General features: G+C 37.2%; 1 protein-coding gene across 1 annotated transcript in view; it reads left to right on the forward strand.

Moving 5' to 3' along the window:
* Itpr (Inositol 1,4,5,-trisphosphate receptor) overlaps window positions 1-20,663 on the forward strand; it is a 1,293,714-nt gene that overhangs the window by 147,246 nt on the left and 1,125,805 nt on the right. Inside the window, exon 10 of the mRNA XM_090387283.1 lies at window positions 6,697-6,796. Within this exon, the coding sequence (XP_090243409.1) occupies window positions 6,697-6,796 (100 nt within the window). The remainder of the gene's footprint in view (window positions 1-6,696; window positions 6,797-20,663) is intronic.

Below are 20,663 nucleotides of genomic sequence, written 5' to 3' on the forward strand. Positions count from 1 at the left end.
GCAGCAGCCTGGAAAGCAAGGCATGGGAATTTCCAGGACTGCTGGGAGTCATAGTGGAACAAGTAAATACATGGGCTGTGTTAGGATAACTAAGAGTAGAAACAGATGCATGTATACTTGCATGTACACCAATGCTAGAGTATAGTTAATAAATTTGATGAAATTGAAGTGCTAGTCATGACATCAAAGGCAGATATTGTTGGGATATCAGAGACATGGTGTCACACAGACATAAGCAGTGCAGAACTGGAATTTGGGAAGTACAATTTGTACAGAAAGGATAGGCAGGACAGAAAAGGAGGAGGGGTTATGCTGTTAGTTAAGAAACACATAAAATATAAGGAAGAGCATCCACTTCCTTAGTGATGTGGGTGGACATTGCAATGTTGAATCTGTTTCATTTGACAAAAGCACTGGGAAAGGAAAAATGAGAGTAGGTGTGTGTTATAGACCTAATGAATCTGATGAGTATAATGAGCAATTGTGCAGAGAATTACAGATTGAGCCAGTAAATTAGAGTGTCTTATAATGGGTGATTTTAATTTCCCGGATATTAACCGGAATTTGTGGGTTGGTCACTCACACACTAGCAAGGCTTTTGTGGATTTATTGGATGCTTGTTTTCTATAGCAGCATGTTCGGGAGGTAATTAGAGGGAGTAATACTCTTGATCTGATTATCAGTAGTGATTCTTCATGCATCAAGGATCTGCAGATAAAGGGACCACTAGGTGACAGTGATCATAGTGTGCTGAAGTGGCATTTACTCAAAGAGGTAACTACCATCAAGGGTAAAGGGAAGGGTTTTTGCTTTCGTAAAGGTGACTGCGGTGGTCTGAGACAGAATTTAAATTATATATGATGGGACCAACTGATGATGCTACCAACAGCAAATTCAAAATGGGAAGCATTCAAAGAATTAATCTTGGAAGCTACTAGGCTTTTCATACCAACAAAGAAATATTGTTCAAGATTTAGGCCTAAATGAATGTCAGATGAACTAATTAGACGTGTCAGAGAATAAAAATGCACAAGATACATAGAAATTAACATGTGACACAGAAACCAATGATAGATATAAGCTGGTCTGTAACCAATTTACAAAGGAGGTTAGGCAGGTGAAGAACCCCAGGGGCTCACATCTGGTGGGTATAGGCTTGGCACACCCAGGGCCCTCAGCTGGATATCATCATTCTTCTCTTTCTTGGTGATTTCCTTCTACTTCTCTCTCTCTCTCTCTCTCTCTCTCTCTCTCTCTCTCTCTCTCTCTCTCTCTCTCTCTCTCACACACACACACACACACACACACACACACACACACACACACACACACACACACACACACACACACACACACACAGGTAACCCAGAAATTTTTTTTGGCTGGTGCAGCATAAGCCTCAGGCTTCCTTGCACCATATGGCTAATAATAATAATAATAATAATAAAATCTACGAAAAATTTACGAAAAATCTTTGGCAAAGGATGCAAAGAAAAACAGCAAAGAGTTCTTTACTTATGTAAACTCTAGAAGGAGGGAGATGAATCAGATTGGTCCACTTGATATCGATGGTTCAACTGTTGGTGATCCTGCTCAGGTAGCTAAAACACTAAATGAATATTTTGCATCTACATTCACACTGAGGAGTTATTCAAGGAGGGGAATGCCAGAGGTGTATTCAACTCTGGCAGTAAGCTAGATAATCTTGTAATAACTGAGAGTAAAGTGGACGAAAAATTGTTGAAGATAAACATAAGAAAGGTGCCTGGGGTGGATGGTATCTATCCAGTTATATTAAAGGAGGTGGCAAAGGAAGTAAGCATACCCTTAGCCATAATTATGAGAGCTTCCCTGAACTCAGGGGAGGTACCCATGGACTGGAGATGTGCAAATGCGATCCTAATCCACAAAGGAGTATCAAAGGGAGACACAGGTAATTACAGACCTGTTAGTTTAACTTCTGTTACAGGGAAATTAATGGAGGCACTGTTTAAAGAAGCATTGCAGGATCATCTAGACAAGACTTCAGTTATAGCTTGGACACAGCGTGGGTTTGTTAAGGGGAAGTCTTGTCTGACTAATTTGATTGGATACTATGATGTAGTCACAAAGGAACTGGATGCATAGAATAACTTTGATATCATATATTTGGATCTTAGAAAAGCCTTTGGTACTGTTGCACATGGAAGACTGCTGCACAAATTGGAGTAGTGTGGCATTGGAGGCAAATTGCTGCTATGGATAAAGGGATGGTTGAGTGGGAGAAGACAGAGAGTGGTAATCAATGGACACTGCTCTTCGTGGACTAATGTTTTAGTGGAGTCCCTCAGGGTTCAGTATTGGGTCCATTGTAGTTTTCTGTATTGATGATGGTATATCAGGCTTAATATCTAAGTTTGCAGACAGTACGAAGGTTGGCAGGGTTGTTTATAACACTAATGACAGTACACTGCTGCAACAGGATCTAGAAAAGTTGAGCAGATGGGCTGAGAGGGGGCAAATGAAGTTTAACATTGAAAAATGTAAAGGACTACATATGGGAAGCAGCAATTCCAGAGTAATGTATCAACTGTGTGGTACAATACTGACATAAGAAAACTTATGTCAGTGTGGTACCACAAACTTATGTCAAGAAAACTTATGTCAGTATGGTGAAAACCCCTGGTGCCGTTTGACCCTAAACACACTTTACACTGACAGTGGTACAGAATGAAAAGGACCGTGGAGGTAATTGTGCATGCAGATATGAAGTTTTCTGAGCAGTGCAGACGGTCTGCAAGAGTAGCTCATGATGTCTTGTCAATGATATAAAGGAATTTTTCTAGCAGGGATAAGGAGGTGATTATCCCCTTGTATAAGGCAATAGTCAGGCCACACCTTGAGTACTGTATACAGGTCTGAGGCCTTATTTGAAGAAGGATGTAGAGCTGTTGGAACGAGTACAGAGAATGGCAACAAGATTAGTGAATGGAATAAAGCTCTTACAAAGAAAGGCTTAAGTTTTACAAATTAGTGTCTGGAGACTAGGCACCTGTGAGGTGATCTGATTGAGGTGCATAAGGCCTTGAATGGTTTGACCAGTCTCAATGCTGATGGGATACTTCCACTTGCTTGGACTAAGAATCTCAGTGGGCATAGATTTAAATTGAAGAAAGACAGTTGTGGAATAGATGTGTGGAAGTTTGCCTTTAACCATCGGGTAGTTGATTGCTGGAACAAATTTCCGTCTGTCATTGTAGAAGTTGATAGCTTAAATAGATTGAAGGCAGAACTTGACAAACATTTGGAGCGAGTTGATGGGTGAAATAAGTGTGGTTTTTTTTTTGGCTGATGCTATATAAGCTTGCTTTCTTGCATCATGTGCCTATGCTAATGCTAAATGTGTGATATTCTTTGTGTTCTTCTGGTGATAGCAACCTGTGGAGTACTAAACATTCCTGATCTTATGAGAACAAGCTTGCTTATCATAGAAAGGTGGAAGCAAAAGTCATACACATTCATTTTTCTTTTGGTGTATTTATTGAAACGATGAAAGGCAGCATTTGGAAGCATAATTTGAAAAATGTAAATTGCCAGTTTTTTTGTCCAACAAACTTTCTTTCGTGTCGATAGTAATATAAGACATCATTTGGTCTTCATTGGTCTACTCCAGACATGTATTTTTTATATTTAGCAAAGACTTTAGGCTTCACTTTTGTTGTCCTCTCTTGTTTCTGACTTCTATCACTTTATGCTTGAACTCAGTAGAAATTATCAGAACATCTCTCTTGCCTTTCCTGAAACAACCACACCATTGGCATACTTGCATCTACTTTCATCCTTTTTTTTTTTTTTTTTGGCTTTTCTGCTTTGGATTTTTTTTCTCCCTGTCAGCATGTAATATCTCAGTGCAATACATCTTGGCCTTCAGTAATTCTACTGCACGAGTATAAGAATTATAAAATTTATCAATATACAAAGAATGTCCAACATTCATCTCTTCCATAAGTTTCTATGCTGTATTTGCAGCCTGCCCCTTTTCCTCCCATCTCATCCAGTGCTCCTGTGTATACTAGACATCTCTATACTAGACCATTTCGCTCAGTCAGAATGTACGTTTTTACATCATACTTGTGTCTTTAATTCAGCTATATTGTCTAAGAAGGAAACTGCACCTCCAGAGGATCATTGATTCGTTTAGCGAACAGCTGTTTGTGTGAATCCAATAAAGGCCTGATTTTATAAAGATGGTCTGTAGGCAGTTTGAGATTTTGTGCAAAATGTAGGCACCTCGTTATTAGTTAAAATCTGTTTCTGCTCATAAATGATGAAAAACACTTCATTGCATATAGTGGGTCTTTTTTCCAGTAACCTTGGATTCTTGGTGTTTTTGTCCTTATGTGAAGAACTAATCACATTAATATTTTCTCGTATTTGTGGATGCGTTTTCGGAAGCTTCATATACTTTGGCTGTGTAAGAATTTGTTTCATTCACAACAACTAATAAATACATCAGTTGCAGGAGCTCAAAATAAATGATTGGATTATTCCTCCTGGCACTAGAACAAGTAAGCACTGCATTTTAGAAAATGGAAAGGATTTCATCTGTGAAGAATCATCATTCCAAGGCTGGCGTCTGTTGTTTGTAGCATTCTAACATGTGAACATATGTGGGTGCATATGAACTAGATTCAGGATCCTTCACTCGAATTGGATTCTATTTCAGTGTCAGATAGTATATCATAATGAGCTGATTCAGTGTTTTCAGTTTTAACATTCTTTCCCTCCCTGTCTCTTTTTAGTCCTGATGTCCCAAGCTTTGGGCCCTTGTAAGTAACCCTTTTTTTAGGGTAAAAATTTTATAGGAAAAAATCTTTTATGCAAAATTTTATCAAAGTGCGTATACATACACACAGGATGATGTTTCATTTTTTACATAATGAAAGAATTAAAATTCAGCAAGTGTAATCTTCAAAAATTTTTTATTTATTTATTTTTTCTCATGGAAAACACTAAATTAGATAAACTAGCTTCAACACAAGCACAGAACAAATGAAACTCTGTGAACCAAATATAATTATACATCTTGTGTAATGCATTTTAGACATTGTGATTGACAATGAGCAAAATCCAAGCTATAATGCAAATAACCCTATAGTCTAATCACTGTGCTGATATCAATCAGCTGTTCATTTTGTGCCTCTACTTTTATAGTGCACTTTCATCGACTGCTTTAGAATGGCTGCCTGTCTGTATTATGGCACAACCCTTAGATGCTGTTTTAATGTACATATTTATCAAGGCAGTGAATGTGGTAAACTCCATTTTTTTTTTTTTTTTTTTATTTGGTTATTTTTTTTATCAGTTTAGTTTTAAAATATTTTAACCCCGGGGGTTAAAATATCTGGTGAGTATGGGCTTGGTGATATCCAGCTCAGGACACCCAGGGGTCCTGAGCTGGATATTATCATTCTTTTCTTTCTTGGTGATTCCCTTCTACTTTTGACTCTCTCTCTCTCAGGGTTACTCGGGAACTTTTTTTTTTTTTCCTTGTGCAGCCTAAGCCTCAGGCTTCCTTGCATCATATGGATAATAATAATAATAATGTGCACATTCTGGTGCTTTAATTCTGTTATTATAATTTAAAAGCATTATAGAAAACCATATATAAGTATATGGCTTTTATAATGCTTTCTAGACATTGCGATTTACAATAAGCAAAATGAAAGCCATAATGTGAATAGCCCTATAGTCCAATCACTGTGCTGATTGGACTATAGGACTATTCAGTTGAACATTTTATGCCTCTATTTTTATAGTGCATTTTCATTGACTGCTTTAGAATGGCTGCATATCTGTATTATGGCACAACCCTTATGTGTTGTTTTAACGTACATATATATCAAGGCAGTGAATGTGTTTAACTCCATTTTTTCTTTTATTTGGTTATTTTTTACCAGTTTTAAAATATTTAACATGTGCACATTCTGGTGCTTTAATTCTGTTATTTTGTTTTAATAAGTTGCCCTTCATAGTTTCTTTCGTCCATGTCTCTCTCAATGCAAACAAGAGTAATTATGATTCATTAGTGTGCCCTCTGAGCGTGGTTTTATGTTATATTAATCCTTAATGCAAGTGTTAATTTTGAAATGGATTAGAAATCATTGAGATCAGGATATGTCATATAACATTTCTATTTACATGTATGTTTTTTAAATTTTGAATGCTTACAGAATTTTGTAAAGAATAAATCTGACATGTTGTGCTGTATTTGCATAAATGTCTTCTGTATTGTGTATTGAAGAGGCTACTGTTTTGCTTAACCATACTGTATTTTTAATTGTAACTATAACACATTTGAGTCTTACCTGATATGTTCTTCATTTTTCAATAATACACCGGCTTTAGTTACTGGTATATAGTGCATTATATGGATCCTCAGATGGAGTTTTCTCCTCTCCTTCATCAAGCAAGGGACAGTATACACTTAGAATCCATAGGTAAAGCATTGCTGAAATGGGATTTGAATATACTGCTACTGTTTCTATTTATTTTTTTATATTTCATTATTAAAAATAAGTATACTAAATATTTGTAGGATTTTATTTATAAGCTAATCATATCATATAGACCAAGCTTTGCGTTCATTTCTTTTGTGTTAATAAATTCTGATATTCTGACTCATTATATCAATGCACTGATTTGATGCTTTAATAGGTCATCATATGTTCGACTTCGCCACCTTTGTACCAGTACTTGGGTTCATAGCACAACTATCCCTATTGATAAAGAAGAAGAGAGGCCTGTTATGTCTGAGGTAATGTAGTATTTTTTTTTTTAAGTTAGATAGATAGGATAATTAAAGTTGGCATGCTCCCAGGAGCTTAGAGAGTAATCTGATTTTCATATGAGCATAATATACAAAATGGGAAAGATGGGTAACTGTGGTATATGAAATAGTTCAAGGTCACTATTTATACACTACGAGGTATCCTTATATTCAGTGTAAATAAGTGCCATAAAAAACTGCAGAATATAGTTCAAATGTAGGCAATTTCATGTGTGTTTACTGCACTAGTAGTAGTAGTAGAACATTCAGTATACAAGTGCAGAGTTATCACATACCCAAGGGTATGCGACAGCAGCACCTGGCCCATCTTATAGTATGCAGGTGATTAGAAATCCCACACACAAAGGTGTTAGCAGGGTTTGTAGTTAATCCTACCCCAGAAGAGGTGTGTAGTTAATCCTACCTCGGAAGGAGTTGGCATGTAGTGTATCTGAGAAAAGGTACTAGTTTATCCTGCCCTGAAAGGGTTTGCAATGTGTTTAGGTTGGGCTTTCCTTTGTACTGTTGTTCAAGTGTTGACTGGGAGACTCTTATCTGATTCATATGTCTGACTTAGCATTAGCCGACCGGGCTAGCCGGGTGGGTAAAGTGCCTGCCTGGCAACCCAAAGGTCGCGGGTTCGATTCCTGCCTCGAGCTTGGATCAAAGTACTGTAAAAACCTTGGGAGGTGCATTATGGTCACAGAAACCTATGCGCCAACAACTACCATTAGCTTTAGTAGAGGCACATGATGCAAGAAAGCAAGCTTATGTGGCATCAGCCAAAAAAAAAAAACTTTCCCATTTCGCCCACTCATTCATTCACTCCAAATGTTTGTCTAGTTCAGCCTTAAATTTATTTAAGCTTTCAACTTCCACAACAACAGATGGAAGTTTGTTCCAACAATCAACCACCTGCTGGCTAAAGGCAAATTTCTGTACATCTATTCTACAACTGTCTTTCCTCAGTTTTAATTTATGCTCTGCCAGGTGTGTAATCTGAACAAGAGGAAGAAGCCCATCAGCATTGAGCTTGCTCAAACCATTCGCAGTCTTATACAACTCTATCAGATACCTCAGCTGCCTAGTCTCCAGATGCTGCAGTTTGCAGAACTTAAGCCTTTCTTGGTAAGAGCAACCCTTTGTACTACACACCAATCTTGTTATCCTTCTCTGCACTCATTCTGGCAGCTCTACATCCTTCCTAAAATGAATCCCCCAGACCTGTATGCAGTACTCAAGGTGTAACCTAACCGTTGCCTTAGACAAAGGGATAATCGCCTCCTTTTCCCTGCTAGCAAAATTCCTGTATATCATTGACAAGACCCCATGAGCTACTCTTGCAGCCTGTCTGCACTGCTCAGAAACCTTCATATCTAACTGCATAATTACTCCCAGTTCTTTTTCATTCTCTACTACCCTGAGTGTAGTACCGTACAATTGCTATTATTCTGGGGTTACTGCTCCCCATATACAGTGCTTTGCATTTGTCAATGTTAAACTTTAGTTGCCCCTTCTCAGCCCATCTGCCCAACTTTTCTAGATCCTGTTGCAGTAGCATACTGTCATTGACAACCCTGCCAACCTTCATATTGGGCTGCAAATTTGGACATTAAACCTGATATACCTTCATCAATATCATTGATAAATACAGAAAACAACAATGGCCCAACACTGAACCCTGGGGGACTCCACTAATAACATTAGTCCATGAAGAGCAGTGTACATTCATTACTACTCTCTGCCTTCTCCCACTCAACCATCCCTCTATCCATCTATTCGTAGCAGCAACTTGTTCTTAATGTCATACTGCTCCAATTTGTACAGTAGTTCCATGTGCAACAGTATCAAAAACTTTCCTGAAATCCAAGTATATGATATCAAAATTATTTTTTGCATTCAGTTCCTTTGTGACCACATTATAGTATCCAGTCAGATTGGTCTGACCAGACTTCCCCTTAACAAACACATGCTGTGTCTTAAGTTCTATAACCTCAGTCTTGTGTAGATGATCCTACAGTGCTTCTTTAACCAGTGACTCCGTTAATTTCCCTGGAACAGAAGTTAAACTAACAGGTCTGTAATTACTCATGTCACCCTTTTACCCCCACCCCGTTAATTGGCAATACATTTGTGTATCTACAGTCCAAGGGTGCTCTCATAATTATGGCTAAGGGTTTGCTTACTTCCTTTGCTGCCTCCTTTAATATAACTGGGTAGATCCCATCCACCCTAGGTGCCTTTCTTATGTTTAACTTCAACAATTTCTGTTCTACTTTTCTCTCAGTTATTGCAAAATCATTTAGCTCCCTGTTAGAGTTTGATAGGCTTCTGGTTTCCACTTCCCTATAGAATTCCTCATGTGTGAATGTATATGCAAAATACTCATTGAATTTGTCAGCTACCTGAGCAGAATCATTAACAGTCAAACTTTCAATGGTTCGAGTCTGTGACCACGAAATATGGAGGATGCGGAAAGGTCAGGGAATGACCACCGCATATCCCCGGAGCAATATGGCCTTAGTTGCTAATGCTCCTAAAAACCAAACAAACCTTCGATATCAAGTGGACTTAACTGATTCATCCCCTTCCTTCTAGAGTTTACATAAGTAAAGAAGTCTTTGCTGTTTTTCCTTGTGTACTTTCCCAAAGATTTATTGTAATCTGACTTCACTTACCTGACCTCCTCCTTTGTGACTTGATTACAGACTAGCTTATATCTACCATAGGCTTCTGTGTCTCCTGATTATATTACCAGTAATTCGTAATATTGATAATTCTGATTGTAATATTGGCATCTGTTTTCAAATTTGTAGACCTTTCTATTTTTGTTCCCCCAATGGTGCGGTGTGATGATCAGTATCACCTGAAACGTTACCTTAATGTATAGTAGTTTAGGAAAATAGCTTAATAAACTCTATTATTAATTTCACTTGGTATAAGAGTGGTTTTAAATATAGTAATAATCTTAATGGAAAACAACCATGTAACATCCTTCCCTAGGTATATCAAATCGTAACTTTATCTTTTTTTATACAGCAACAATAAAATATATACTTTTTTTATACAGCAGCAATAAAATAATAAAATAACAGTAGTAATAATATTTTGGTTATTAATGTGAGTTAGGTCCAGATAGTTAATCTGGACCAAACTCACCTTACCGAGGTAATTAAAATTAATATTCTTACTTATCACAGAAATAAGTTCCATGATAAGTTAGAATATTTGAATAGGAAATAAATTCTATAGCATATATTAGTATTAATATTGGAAAAATGACACAAGGAAGTAAAGCATATATAACAGCAACCAAAAAAAACCCTTTACTTTCACATTCCTTAAAATAGTTGCCCTTAAATTTATTCAAATTACCCACCATAAAATGAGTGAATTCAAACTGCTGGTTAGAACACGTAATGCTGACATAATAGAGCTTACAGAAACATGGTGCCACCTGGAGGTAGGGAATGATGAGTTTCAGTATGGTATGTACAATATAGTTTGGAAGGATAGAGCAGCTGGAAGAGGTAGTGAGGTCATGCTTCTTATCAAAAGCATCCTGAGTGCGACAAAAAGCTTTCCCGAATTCAGATGTTTCATATGCTAGTTTAGAAATCTGTATGGTGTGAGATAGTTGGATGCAAAGTTATAGTGGCATAGTATTTAGGTTCAGGCGCCACTGGTGGTTTCCCACATCTGCACCATATGTACTCGGTGATGAAATGCAGAATTACTGCACAGCCAGAAAAAAAGTGTAATGTCTGGTTAATGTAGTATTGTGCTTTGTTCTGTTGTTGTGTCTGGCTGCTTGGCCGCGGGGCCCCTACTGGGACTCCACGTTGCCCGCCACAACCACTGGCAGGTGAGCCAGGCTGCCCATTATACTCTGGCTGCCTCTGCCAGGGTTGGCTGAGCTTCCTGACAGAAGCCATAAAAAAAAAAAAATAATAAAATAAATAAAAAAAATAATAAAAATAATAAAATAAAAAATAAATAAAATAAAAAAATAAAAATAATAAAAAAAATGAAGAATGAAAAAAAAGTTAAGGCTGTAAAAAAAAAATAAATAAAATAAAAAGATAAGAGAGCATATGGGGGGAGTAAGAGAAGAAGAAGAGGTCAAATGTGGGGAACAGTAGTTGGAGTGGACCAAAGAGGGAAGGCAGTCCACTCTAAGGAAGAGGATGGAGAAGGGAGTCGAAAATTACAGGAGCAGGTGCTCCTGTGAGTATCCTGCACCCAGGGTAAATTGCATTATCGATGCAAAGGTATATATAAGGTATAAGGTATAAGGTATGTTAGTGTCTAACGGCTCCTGGGATTTCTCCCATCTCCGCGGGTGTACATTGTATCGGGGCCAGAGATTTGAAGTGTGTGGGGGTCATGTGCTGTATATTGTGTTGTGCCCTTTGTTGCTCCGGTCTATTAGCCGCCGAGCCCCTAGTGGGACCCGACGTTACCACACCATGCCACGGGGAGGCTGACTGGGTGTACCACTGTAGCTAGAGTACTCTGGCGGGTCCTGCCACCTACTTTCCTGGGATTTCAGTGGCTAGGACCAGATTTAAGAATGAGATGATCGCTGTTTCTTGAGCAACGGTTGTAATTTTAACAGAGCGTAGGGTTGTTCGCTGATAACTTGTTCTAGGGCCAAATAGGTCGGGCAGTAATTTTGATGTTTTTAGATTTAGACCTGTGGGGGCATGAGTGTGTGTGTATATAAAAATATATATACACACACACACCCACACACAAATATATATATATATATATAAACTAAAAAAAAAAAAAAAAAAAAAAACGTTGTGCAAGAGAAAAGTAAGGGAGGAAGGCAAAAAGACTGGAGGGTAGGAAACAGAAGAAAGGGGCCAATAGGGAAGATGGCCCCTGATGACAGTGTGGCATGCCCAACGCCTCACCAGAGAGAAGAGTGGGGTGGCGGGTGGACGAAAACCACCTCCCCACAAAAAAAAAATAAATAAAAATAAAAAATAATAATAATAAATAAAAAAAAAAAAAAAAAAATCATGCAAAGGTATAATGAGAGTGGGAGTAATGTACTCCCACTCTCATTGGCAGTACATTACTCCCAATATTTAAGGAACTCCCACTCCTTAACAATGCCGCAAAATTCTAATCGACATCTAAATTCTACCGCTTTCTTGTAAATCTCTTTCGACCAAATTGTAGTGTACCCCTTCCCCCCCTTTTTTTTTAAGGCCTTGCCACCAAAATCCTTGGAAATCAAATGGTGAAGCCGGCCAGAGTACTTAAATAATCTACTGGGTGCCTGACAAGTGTGAGCAATGGTGGGTCCCTATAGGGCCCCACCATTGCTCACACTTGTCACAGAAACAACAGAACATAATGCTACACAACAGACCACTCCCCACACATTTTTTAAATATCTGTCTGGCTTCCACAGAGTTCTGTGTTGCTCACAAAGAATACAACGCAGAGATGGGGGTTTGTGCCGTCAGACAACTAACACACTTTACACTTTATAAAGCATTTTACTCAGTCCTTCATGGGCAGTTACTTTATAAGCTGGAACGGGTTGGAATCGCAGGGAGGATCCTTAGATGGATAGCAGGATGGCTTCAGGGCAGGAGGCAGAGGGTTGTGATAAATGGTTATTCCTCAGATTGCGTTAATGTAAGAAGTGGATTCCCCAGGGATCAGTATTGGGACCACTACTGCTTTTAATTTTCTTAAATGATATTGATGAAGGGATAGAGGGCATGATGTCTAAATTTGTAGATGATGTAGTAGTAGTAGTAGTAGTAGTAGTGGCATGTGATGAACGAAAGCAAGCGTATGAGCTTATGCATCATCAGCCAAAAAAAAAAAAAAAAAATTACAAAACAATCCCCTCTAAATATTTGTCCAGTTCCTCCTCAAATTTATTTAACCTATCAACTTCTACAACGGCACATGGAAGTTTGTTCCAGCAATGAACCACCTGCTGGCTAAAGGCAAATTTCCGCACATCTATTCTACACCTGTCCTTCCTCAGTTTCAATTTATGCCCCCTTGGGTTCATAATCTGAACAAGTGGAAGGATCCCATCAGAATTCAGCTTGCTCAACCCATTCAAGGCCTTATACACATCAATCAGATCACCTCGCAGGTGCCTAGTCTCCAGCTGCTGCAATTTGCAGAATGTAAGCCTCTTCTGGTAAGAGGATCCCTTCATTCCCCCTCACAAATCTTGTTTCCCTTCTCTGTACACGCTCAAGCAAATCGACATCCTTCCTAAAATGAGGCCTTCAGACCTGCACTCAGTACTCAAGGCATGGCCTGACCATTGCCTTATACAGAGGGACAATTACCTCCTTTTCCCTGCTAACAAAATTCCTGTATATCGTTGACAACACCCCATTACCTGCCCTGGCAGCCTGTCTGCATTGCTCAGAAAACTTCATATCTGACTTCACAATTATCCCCAGGTCTTATTCATTCTCCACCTCTTTGAGTGTAGTACCACACACAGTTGGTATGTTTCTCCTGGGTTACTTCTACCCATATGCGGTACTTTGCATTTTTCAATGTTAAACTTCAGTTGCCACTTCTCAGCCCAACTGCTGAAATTTTCTAGATCCTGTTGCAGCAACACTCTGCCATTACTGTCATTAACAATGCTGCCAACCTTTGTATCATCTGCAAACTTTGATACTAAGTAAGATATACCTTCAGCAATATCATTGATAAATATACAAAACAGCAGTGGACCCAACACCGAACCTTGTGGGACTCCACTAATAACATTTGTCCACGAAGAGCAGCACCCATTGATTACCACCCTCTGTCTTCTCCTGCTCAACCATTCTTTTATCCATTGTAGCAACTTACCCTTAATACCATTCTGCTCCAATTTGTACAATAGTCTTCCATGCGCAACAGTGTCAAAAGCTTTCCTAAAATCGAAGTATATGATATCAAAATTATTTTTTGCATCCAGTTCCTTTGTAACCACATCATAATATCCTATGAAATTTGTCAGACAAGACTTTCCCTTAACAAACCCATGCTCTGTTTGAATTATTGCTTCAGTCTTGTCTAAATGATCCTGCAATGCATCTTTAACCAGTGACCGCATTATTTTACCTGGAACAGAAGTTAAACTAACTGGTCTGTAATTACTCGTGTCACCCTTTGATTGGGGACACATTTGTACATCTCCAGTCTGTGGGGACCTCCCCTGAGTCCAAGGATGCTCTCATAATTATGGCTAAGGATTTGCTTACTTCATTTGCCATCTCCTTTAATATAACTGGATAGATCCCATCCACCCTAGGTGCCTTTCTTATGTTTAATTTCAACAATTTCTCCTCCACTTTTTTTTTCAGTTATTACAAAATCATTAAGCACCCTGTTACAATTTTATAACCTTGTGGCATTTTCAAACCTTAATAACTCCTCGTGTGAATGTAGATGCAAAATACTCATTCAGTTTGTTTGCTATCTGAGCAGGATCATCAACAGTCGAACCATCGATATAAAGTGGACCAATCAGATTCATCCCCTTCCTTTTAGTGTTTATATAAGTAAAGAAATCCTTGCTGTTTTTCTTAGCATCTTGTAATCTGCCTTCGCCTGCCTAACCTCCTTTGTGACTTGATTACAGACTAGCTTATATATATCATAGGCTTCTGTGTCCCCTGTTAATTTATATGCATCTCATGCATTTTTCTTCTCTGCCACGAGTCTCATTATTTCATTTGACAACCATTTAGGCCTAAACCTTGAACAATATTTCTTAATAGGTATGAAATGTTTAGTAGCTTCCACTATTAATTCCTTGAATGCCTCCCACTTAGAATTTGTGTTTGTAACACCATCAGTTGGTCCCACTGTACAAAATTTAGAAACTGTCTGAGACCACAATCATGTCACCTTTACAGAAGCAAAAACTCGTAAAGATTGGTAGAGTAGTTAATGATCACTGCCAAGCAGAGCTTCTTCTGAGTGACCTAGATTGATTTCAAGGATGGTCAGGAAAGTGGCAGCTTTGCTTTAATCCAGCAAAGTGCAAGGTATTACCCCTGGGAAACAGTAATCCCCAAAACACTTGTACACTTGGTGGAGTTGAACTGAAGTCAGTAGTAGAAGAAAGGAACTTGGGAGTTACAATACAGTCAGATATGAAGTTCTGCGAGCATTGTAGATAGGTTGCAGGGAAGGACCACGATGTGCTATTGATGATTTATTGAACGTTTGCTAATAGAGATAAGGATGTCACAATCCCATTATATAAGGCTATTGTTATACCACACTTGGAATACTATATGGAGACAACACCTAAAAAAAGGCATTGAGCTTCTTGAAAGGGTCGAGGGATTAGTAACTCACCTTGTGAGATTGGCTAAAGGGTGTTGATTAGGGCTTGCAAACCGGTTTTATAAACCGGTTAAATCCAGTTTTCATATTGAGTTGTTAAAACCGAAACCGAGCTTCTAAAACCGGATTCGAATATTTTCTTAGTTAGCCCTCGAATATAGTTTTTTGTTACGCACATATTCTCTTGTTTGTTCGTTTGTCTGGATCGTTCAACTGCTTTGTTTTTTATTTTATTTTAAGGTACGAATCTCATGGGCAAGTGGCCCAAATCTAGGAGGGGTGCCTTTTATCTTCCCACCTGTATCATGGCACGATGCAGGTGTACTCATTTACGACTGAGTGAATTGGAACGATAGCGTAAAAGAAAATGCTCAACATTTCTCCGCTCCATCTATCTTGTTCGCCAGGCAAGTTGTGGATCAAAAATTTGCGATCAAATGTTCTCCAAAAAGCAGCTTCACCAAATTTAGCTTTTATGTAATTTTGAAAATACAATAATTTAATTGGGGAAAAAAAAATTGAAAGTAAATAAATAAAAAATTTCTTTCGTGAAAATTTTGAAACTTGCCTGGTTTAGACTCTTCATTCAGTAATTGCGGGAGTGACACATAGTATTGTGCCTTTGTTATCTTTAATATTTTTATTTAAAATTGTCAGTGATCTTAATATGTCTAAGATGAAATCAAATTTATGGAATTATTTTGCTCGAAAAGCAAAGATGAAGCACAATGTTCAAAATGTCAGAAGATAATGAAGTCGTCTGGAGGATTGTAAGAACATTAAAAAACTTTATCGTTAAAAAATCTATGGAAGAAGAGATTTCAAAATTAGCTGCTTTAGATGGATTTTCTTTTAATTCATTTGCCAAGAGTGAGTTTATACAATCAAGCCTTCACCTTCAGAGAAATAAATACGATAAATTACCACCAACCTCAGTGAATGGAATTAAAAAAATGGTTCTGAATTATTATAAAACTAAGAAAGAAGAACTCATTCAGCATTTCAAAAATTCATTGGTTTTGGGTGCACGGTATTCATTGACTCTAGACGAATATACGTCTATACAAAATAAAAAGGTATATGAATATAAATGTGCATTCAAAAGACAATCATTGGTGGTTAGGTCTTATTGAGATTAATGGTTCACCTGATAGCAGAAGAACTGAGAAAATTGTGAATGGACACTTGAAGGAATACTATAATAATTAATGATAGACACCAGCCAGGAATTAAACTAAAAATTTACTATACAATGAAATAATATACAATGAAATATGATGCAAATAAAATAAAACACTGATTAAATTATAGTTAAAATATAGTTAAAAACAATAAAATTAATTAAAATAAACTAGGTTAAAAGCGATAAAACAATATTTGGTTTGGTTTGAACTTGGATGAGGATATTGTTGCTTGCACCACCGATGGAGCAGCAATGATGATTAAGTTTGGCAAGCAAATTACGCCTAATCATCAACAATGTATAGCCCATTGTATATATCTGTCAGTTATAGATGTACTTTATGAAAAAGCAATCAATTATGGTGCCACAGTCTCTGAGTCTCCCAAAGACAGTGAAGAAAATGAAAATAATGAAGAAAGTAGTGATGATGAAGAAGTTGAAGAAAGACAGCAAGGCATGCTTTATCAAACCGACTTTACCGATGAGCTCATTTATTTCTTCAATCCAATGGCCAGTATTGCACAAACTATTAACAAAGTCAGAAAAATTTGCAAGCTTTTTCGAAAATCGCCTACCAAAAATGACGTATTACAAAATTTTGTTAAAGCAAAATTTAATGGGAAAGAATATAAACTTATATTAGATTGCAAGACTAGATGGAATAGCACATTCTATATGATTGAGAGATTTTTGAAATTAAAAAATTGCATTCCAAATGCTCTATGTGCAGTACTGTCAACTGAAGCTGTGTCTGACGATGACTGGAAAACACTTGAATTGCTATGTGAAACTTTGCGACCAGTTGAAATGATTCTGGAGGCTATAACCTCAGATGATACAGACTTACTTAAAGCAGAGTTTTCAACAGCTTGATACAGCAGAAAACCCATTTGCTTTAAAGTTTCACCAAAGCTTTTTGCAGCGTTACAATGCAAGACGAAATGGCCAAACTGTGGCTTTGCTGAGCTATCTACACAACCCCAAAAAGTTTAGGAAAGAAGATCGAGGTTCAAGAACTTTTGATTTTCCAAGTAAGCAAGTTTTGAAAAAGCATGCTGAAGAGATTTATCAGAGATTATTTGCAAAACATTCCGAAGGAGTCTTAGCGTTGAATGAAGAAACTGAAAATAAACGAACTGTTCTTTTAGAAGAAAACAAAGACTCGTCTAGTTCCGATGTTGGAGATACACTCATGCGAGAGTATGATAGTATAATAAACTGAATAGCCTTCAAAATATCCGAGTGAATTGGAAATCAGCAAAGAATTTAAACTTTTGGAGGCAACTAGCAGTAGAAGTGAAAAGCTGGAGAAAGTTTATAGAGCACTGCTGACCATTAAACCAACAAGTATCCAATCTGAGAGTGTTTTCGATCACTGGTCTCTTTAACACAAAAATAAGGTCAAGTCTATCAGGAAAAATGCTTGATATACCGTATTTTTTAAAGGATCATTTTCAGAAAAAAGCTGAGCAATAAATAGTAATTTCCCCAAGCTGTTTTTTTTTTCACATTATTTTTATTTATTTATTATTATTGTTATTATTACAGGGCTTATTATTTTTTTGTTTACTATACAAGAAGATAGTTTTTATTCAAAGGATTTGAATACAATTTGTAATTTTGTATAATCTCAAGCTGGTTACTTTTTTGGAATATTTTAATTTTTTTATTTTTTTTACTATAAGAGGTGACAGATTTTGTTTAAAAGATTTGATTACAATTTGTACAATCTACCCAAGATAAAATAAATACCTGTGTTATACGCTTTTAATTATTTTCCCTAAGTCTGAGAAAATCGGTTTTAAAACCGGTTTTAAGAGTAAACTTCGGTTAAACTCGGTTTTGAAATTTCTCGGTTTTATGCAAGCCCTAGTGTTGATATGAGGAAAGACTGAATATGTGGAGTGAATAGCTTGAAAACTAGGCACCTTAGTGGAGACTTGACTGAAGTGTTTAAGGCTCTGAGAGGCAAAAGTAAAATGAATGAGGGCGAAATTTTCACGGTTATAAATGATTCTAGAACTAGGGGCCATAAATTGAAGTTACGGGGGGGGGGATGCTTAGACTGAATTGCAGTAAATTTTATTTTAGCCAGCTGTTGTTTGGGTTTTAGGAGCATTAGCAACTAAGGCCATATTGCTCCGGGATATGTTGTGATCATTCCCTGACCTTTCCGCATCCTCCGTATTCAGTGGTGATGGGCTCGAACCCCGGTCTAATCAAGAAGTGTGTGCTACGCACTGCTGCTCCTTCCCACCTGGCTACAGAGATGTCGTATTTTTAGCCAGCAAGTTATAAATAACTGAAATAAGTTACCTACATGGGTGGTAGAGGCTGATAGTTTGGGGAAATTCAATGGTAAGCTGGATAGTTACCTATGGGAGGTGGGAAATGCATAGGTTGCCTATTTCCTATTTTTTTATTATTTATTTTATTTTTTTATTATAATCTCTCTTTTTTTTTTTTTTCTTTAATTTTTTTATTATTATTATTTTTTTTCTTTTTTTTTTTCTTTTTTTTTTTTGGTCTGGTGCAGCATAAGCCTCAGGCTTCCTTGAACTATGCTACTAGTACTAAAATATTCACACGCTTCTTATTCCTACAGTTTATTACACTTTGGCTGAATGCAAATTTCCACACATCTGTTTTGCAACCATTCTTTTCCATTTTAAAGTTATACTCCTTTGTGTGGTCTTTCCAAGTGGAAAAAGATACCATCAGCATTTAGTTAAACTAACCTTTTTAAAGCCTTATACATTTCAAATAGGTTGCCATGCAGATCCCCAGTTTCTAGAAGCTGCAATTTACAGAACATCAGTCTTTCATAGTAAGATAGGGATTTCTGTAAACCTATATGCAGTATTACTGATTCGGCCTAACCATTACCTTGTATAATGGGATAATTACCTCTTTGCCCACTGGTAAAAGGGGGCAAAGATAGAACTGCATGGCTGTCTTTATGGCAGTGATAGAACTGCATGGCTGTCTTTCTAGTAACTTATTTGCACTGCTCATAGAATTTTATCTCAGACTGTACAATTACCCCTAGATATTTTTCTTACTCCATTTAACTTGCCTTTCATATTCCCCCCCCCACCAGTGGTATGTTATTCTGGAATTATTGCTACCAGTGTCTTACATTTATCAATTGCCATTTTCCAGCCCATCTGCTGAGTTTATCTAGCTTCTTTTGACGTAGTATATTTTGAGTACTGTGATCAACTACTCTGACCACTTTTGTATCATCAGTAACTTTGATATTAAATTTGAGATGTATACAATGATATCATCATTAGTAAATATTAAAAAATTGTTAGGAACCCAACATCAACTCCTGTGGAATGGAATGTGAACTAAGCTATCACAGGAGTTTGTGTTGAGTCCTTTACCATTATGTAGATTTCAGTAACCATTTATAACCACTCTTCCATAGTAACTTGACCCTAATGCTACATTGCACTAATTTATATAATAGTCATATATGTGGTACAAAATCAAAGTTGTCACCACAATTTAAGTATTATTATTAAAAATTATTGTTTGCATTCAGTTTATTTGTAACAACCCGATATTAGGTAGTCATGATGAGATATAATTTCCTTTATTAATAAATTTATTGAGATATAATTTCCTTTATTTCCTTTTATGGCTTCACTCTTATACATTTGCACTCCTATGAATTTGCACTACTCCTTTGCTTTCATTATTTTCTCTGGTACAGGCCTCTAGAATTTACAGGTCTGTAGTTATCCACTTCACCGTTTGAACCACCCTTGTGAATAGAAGATACATTTGCACATATCCAATCTGTAGAGACTTCTGAATTTATGGATATATAGCATCAGCATTACTGTAGTTAAAGATCCAAGTACGTATGGGTTGGAGGCCTTATTTTAGGAAGGATGTGGATCTGTTGCAGAGAAAGACAATGGGATTGGATGCAGAGAAGGGCAATAGAATTGGTGAGAGGAAGAATAGGGTACTCTTACCAAGAAAGGCTTCAGTTGTGTAGATAGTAGTAGTAGTAGTAGTAGTGGCATGTGATGCAAGAAAGCAGGTGTATAAGCTTATGCAGCATCAGCCAAAAAAAAAAAAAAAAAAAATTACACCATTCCCTCCAAATGCCTGTCCAGTTCTTCCTTAAATTTATTTAACCTATCAACTTCCACAACGACAGATGGAAGTTTGTTCCAGCAATTAACCACCTGCTGGCTAAAGGCAAATTTTCGCACATCTATTCTACATCTGTCTTTTCTTAATTTGAATTTATGCCCCCTTAGGTTCATAATCTGAACAAGTGGAAGGATCCCATCAGAATTCAGCGTGCTG

Source organism: Mastigoproctus giganteus, chromosome 13, assembly GCF_048544385.1.
Source record: "Mastigoproctus giganteus isolate SK-2022 chromosome 13, ASM4854438v1, whole genome shotgun sequence".
In the NCBI taxonomy this organism is placed as follows: Eukaryota; Metazoa; Arthropoda; class Arachnida; order Uropygi; family Thelyphonidae; genus Mastigoproctus; species Mastigoproctus giganteus.